Source organism: Penaeus monodon, chromosome 14 (assembly GCF_015228065.2).
Source record: "Penaeus monodon isolate SGIC_2016 chromosome 14, NSTDA_Pmon_1, whole genome shotgun sequence".
Taxonomy (NCBI): domain Eukaryota; kingdom Metazoa; phylum Arthropoda; class Malacostraca; order Decapoda; family Penaeidae; genus Penaeus; species Penaeus monodon.
This window is the reverse complement of record NC_051399.1, coordinates 42,781,281-42,786,280: the sequence shown is the minus strand read 5'-3', so window position 1 is coordinate 42,786,280 and position 5,000 is coordinate 42,781,281. Positions and strand designations below refer to the sequence as shown.

The 5,000-nt window shown below is 48.8% G+C and overlaps 2 protein-coding genes across 14 annotated transcripts in view; one reads left to right on the top strand and one right to left on the bottom strand.

Annotated features, from left to right (window-relative positions):
• Positions 1-5,000, bottom strand: part of LOC119581157 (NADP-dependent malic enzyme-like) — a 59,581-nt gene that overhangs the window by 14,578 nt on the left and 40,003 nt on the right. For 8 of the 13 annotated variants that reach the window (XM_037929524.1, XM_037929523.1, XM_037929536.1 and 5 more), the window contains exon 2: positions 1,170-1,335. In XM_037929524.1, coding sequence (XP_037785452.1) covers positions 1,170-1,335 — 166 coding nt within the window. Of the gene's footprint in view, positions 1-1,169; positions 1,336-2,353; positions 2,515-3,037; positions 3,222-5,000 lie in introns of those variants that run through there. The other 5 variants (XM_037929533.1, XM_037929528.1, XM_037929529.1 and 2 more) reach the window with 4 other exon arrangements.
• The window catches only part of LOC119581159, a 26,274-nt gene that overhangs the window by 2,231 nt on the left and 19,043 nt on the right, over positions 1-5,000 (top strand). The window lies entirely within an intron of this gene.

Genomic DNA, 5,000 nt, shown 5'->3' with positions numbered 1-5,000 from the left:
CTCGCCGCCACGCCCCCACGCCTACGCAACCACTCCCGACGCCCATGGCCGACCAAACACACACACACACACACACACATCCCGTCCCGCCCGTGGATACCCTCACGTGGCCAGACTTTCTAACCTGTTGCTCAACCTGTGTCTTGGCGTTATGCAGCGGCCGTCGAGCGCTTTGCAACATGCCGCAACGAAAGAAATCGTGATAGCTGATGGCTGGTTATCGATGGCTGTGGTATTTGCGAAGAGTCTCGAATCAATAAAATGATGGTGCAGAATCAGGAAATCATAGAGAGATTGCAGGGGTAAAGGAAGAGGGATGAGAAGAGGGGGAGAGAGGAAGAGAGAGAGAGGTTGAGAAGATGATGTGGAAGAAGAAAATGAAGAGAGAGAGAGAGAGAGAGAGAGAGAGAGAGAGAGAGAGAGAGAGAGAGAGAGAGAGAGAGAGAGAGAGAGAGAGAGAGAGAGAGAGAGAGAGAGAGAGAGAGAGAGAGAGAGAGAGAGAGAGAGAGAGAGAGAGAGAGAGAGAGAGAGAGAGAGAGAGAGAGAGAGAGAGAGAGAGAGAGAGAGAGAGAGAGAGGAGAAAGACATACACGTGGAAAGGATACGAGCGTCCGCCAACAAACATCCGTAGAATTTGCGTATTCGAGCACCTGTTGCAAGCTCTATAGTAGTTGCACCGTAATGCAATTTCTTCGCGCATTTGACTTATCGAGTTCACGAAAACGAATCAGTTGTAGATGATAACATCAAACAAACGTAAAGACTGCAGTCTCAGACCAAGCACACGCGAGAGAGACCCTCGGAATCGATACTGGGGGAGCGGAGCGGAAGGGAGGGTTGGGGAAGAGAGGGGAGGGGAGGGTTGGGGAAGAGAGGGGGAAGGGAGGGTTGGGGAAGAGAAGGGGAGGGGGAGAGGGATGGAGGAGAAGGAGGGGGGAGAGGGATGGAGGAGGGGGAGGGGGGAGAGGGATGGAGGAGGGGGATGGAGAAGGAGGAGGAGGAGGTGGAGGAGGAAGAGGATACGGAGGAGGAAGAGGATACGGAGGAGGAATAGGAAAGAGCATGAGACGGAGGCATTGGAAGAAGAAGAAAAACAAGAAGAGGGGAAGAAGAAGAAGAAGAAGGAGGAGGAGGAGGAGGAGGAGGAGTGAGAGTGCCATGCCACTGACCTTGTTCAACCTGGGATCCCTGAGGTAGTCGATGCCCCTGACCATGTTGGGGCAGATGTTGTCCCCAGTGTGCTCGTGGTAGGGACGCTGCCCCAGACGGTCGCGCCTCAAGTCGTCCATAGTACCTAGGAGGATCCTTGCCTGACTACCTGCACGCCCGCTGCTCCTGCAACAAGAAAGGGGAAATAAGTAATGTGTATCCTCCAGTTTTATGTGATCTACTTTCTTATCTTATTATTTTTCTCTTTCTCTTTTTCTCTCTCTCCAAAAGAAAAAAAATATGAAGTCATCGCCGGCCTTGAAATCTAGACACGCACATCCTGTACGATTTTATTTGTACGAATAAAAAAAAGAAAAAAAACTGTCGAGGGAAAAAGCGATATATGTTTTGTTTTTCGTAGATTATCCACACACGCTCGTATGGATATGAGAATACGAGAGAAAGAGAAAGAAATGGATGTCTCCCATCCTAAAAATGCCATATCATGTTTCCCCTGACAAAAAAATGTGAAATCTGTTTACTTTCTAACCGACAACATAAACCCTGCTTAATTTCGGTGAAAAGCCTTCACGTCGTCGAAATACGTCCAGAAACAACATCGACTTGCAACCAAAGACGTGCCATTATTAGCAAGATATTCCGCTTACATCTGCCCCCTAGGCTGACGCTCAGGCTCTCGCGTGGTGCTCAATGCCTATCGCATCTTGCCTCCGAGTCCAAGACGACTAAACACACTACCATGGAAAACCAATTAAAATGACATTTCAAGCACTACCAAATTCTAACAAATCGTATCTTTACTTCCCCCATTATCTCTTCTTTTCGTCCCTCGTTATCGTCTGCTTTAGTCATCTTTACTCTGTTCTTAGCTACGGTCCTTCCCCGGAGCGGAACACACTAGGGGAGGGGCGTGGGCTGTGCTGAGCCTGCTAAATTTAACCATCTCTCAGCTGGCGACTCCGCACACGCGAACGCTAATAACACCGCTTTTCGCCCCTTCCATGGCCCTTCGTCGGTAATTAATCAGCCAAACAATTATCTAACACACCAACGCAGCTTCCTCCCTACCATTAGCGCCTGGACAGTAATTAATTTTTGTATATCATCCTGTCTTATCTCGGCCTTACCACGGATTCTTCGAGGCTGGCACAAACACCGCTTAGGAGCAGATTTTTACCCCTACCTGTCATTCGCTTCCGTCACCCCGGTGTTACCAGGCCGAATGTCGCCTTGGCAGAGCTTCGGAACGACAGATAACTTCCTTATATATATATATACTTATGAAGGAGGAGCGCGTCTACACTAAAGCGAGTAATGTTGTTTCCTAAAGCTTTAACTTTTCCCATCTCCTCGCCCCCCGACCGGACTTTCTCCCTTACGGCATGTCATTTCTTTGGGCAATTAAAAGGAAATCCCGAAACCACGGGCCCATCCCCTGCCGGATGTTTGCCGGTCGAATCCAGAAAATACGAAGGACATTTCCTGTAATAAAGTGTACAAAGCGATTCGATACGTGGTACTGATGGGCCAAATAAAAGCAATGATCGGCGAATTACTCAAGGTCTAGGTTGTCAGTTTACACAAATGTTTCACCACGGGGCCCGCGAGAACACGATAACTATGCATTACAACGTGATCTTTACCTTGGAGTCATTCGCTAAGGGGATCTACAAGTTATGGTGACTCAAATACAAGAAAAATACACGACGCTTGATAATCTATCGCCAAATACATTTTTCCTGTGTGGCCACTCCCACAACGACACCTGATTAGATAAGCAACAAGATAGCCCTACCAAGCATCACGTTCCATCCCTTTAAATGAGTCATAAAAATCACACCGACTGATCGACATGCAATCAACTCACTCACAATCAACTGGCAAGAAGCAGTCCTCGGAGGAACCACCAAAAGAAATCTCAATTCTGACGAGACGGCGAGCGCTGACTCCCACGGCGGCGCTGGCGAGACGGAGAGTGCGAGCGAGTGGGAAGAGAGCGTGATCGCAAGTGTTCGCTTCTCGCCGACGTGTCCACACAACTGACGGCGTGGGGCTGGCGTGCCCCCTGAGCTGTGCGGCAATGCGGTGCTCGTCTACCAGTGCTCCCTGCTGCCGCCCCCGCCAAAATCACTGTTCTACTGTTACTGTCTACTTTCACGATAAGCCGGAACGAAATATTCAGTTCAGATCCTAAACAATATACGTGTTATTACGCACGTTGCGAAACCATTCAAGTGAATCCCATTCCCTTTTAATTTCACTTTGCTCTTTTTCCCTCCCCAAGGATGCATGCTGGGGCAGGAGAAGAGGGCAGGAGGGAGGCCTCTCTTGCGTCCCACAGTAAATTTAGGGTATGGTTTAACGGTTGGCGCGGCTGGTTACCACACCCCATTCATTACCTACTGCAGCCATTCATAGGGCCTGGCCTGAGTCACGACCCTCCCTTAGAAAGCTATGGAGTCATGACCTGCTAATGGTTGGTCCTGCATCGAGAACAACTACGAGAAGTTCTTGTGCAATCAAACTGTTCTTAAAATTATCCAACAGTGCGTTTCGGAATCGCTTTCGGTACAGTTTCCTTTCAGTGTCTGATACTCTGCATCCCAAGTACCTGGACCTGTGCCTAAGACCGCACCTTCACTGTTCGTGTGAATGTGCCCCATCACTTAATGCCTGTCACTGCACTTTCACAGTTCACGAGACTGCGATCCCCGGGTGCACGAATAAGACAGCTGTGCCTAATACTGAACTTTTTCGTAGTTTCATAATAGTCTATTATTAATGTAAATGTGTTTATCAAACCTTTGTTAAGCCTACAATCATTATATCTATTTTTGTGGACAACTTCTGTTAATAGTCAGATGCTGACTGATTAGTTATGTTATTTCATGTATATGCTTGTGTGTGTGTTGTTGTGTGTGTGTATGTATGTGTGTATGTATGTGTGTATGTGTGTGTGTGTGTGTGTATGTGTGTGTGTGTATGTGTGTGTGTGTGTGTGTATGTGTATGTGTTGTGTGTGTTGGTGGTGTGTGTGTGTGTGTGTGTGTGTGTGTGTGTGTGTTTGTGTGTGTGTGTGTGGTGTGTGTGTGTGGTGACTGTGTGTGTGTGTGGTGTTTGTGTGTGTGATGTGTGTGTGTGTGTGTGAATGGTGTGTGTGAATGTGTGTGAAGTGTGGATGTGGTGTGTGTGTGTGTGTGTGTGTGTGTGTGTGGTGTGTGTGTGTGTGTGTGAATGTGTGTGGGTGTGTGTGTGTGTGTGTGTTGTGTGAAGGGTGTGTGTGTGTGTGTGTGTGTGTGTGTGTGTGTGTGTGTGTGTGTGTGTGTGTGTGTGTGTGTGTGTGTGTGTGTGTGTGTGTGTGTGTGTGTGTGTGTGTTGTGTATGCGCGTGCGTGCGTGCGTGCTTGCGTGCTTGCGTGCGTGCGTGCGTGCGTGTGTGTGAGCGCGCGCACGCGCGCGCCATTATGTGTTTGGTGCATGCGTGCTCGCGTGTGGTCAGTTAGCACATGAGTATTTGTATGAACTTAAATACATTTACGAAGACGTGAGCGTGCGAGCGTGCACGGGGTCTAAGACTAAAAGCTCGTGCGCCGAACGAGCGAGCAAAAAGGAATATTCCTGCCTCGGCCACCGCGGCCACCACACGCGGAACTCCTACAAAGGGCAGCGGGACTCCCCCGGCGAGACATCTCTTACGTCATTTCCTTTGGCAAGCACTCAAGCATGGGCTAGATAGTCCCTGGCCACGTCGGATACGATAATGCCACGGCAAAGAACCACGTTGTTATACTCTAAAACTATACATCACCCTGAGTGTCCATTTCATGAAGA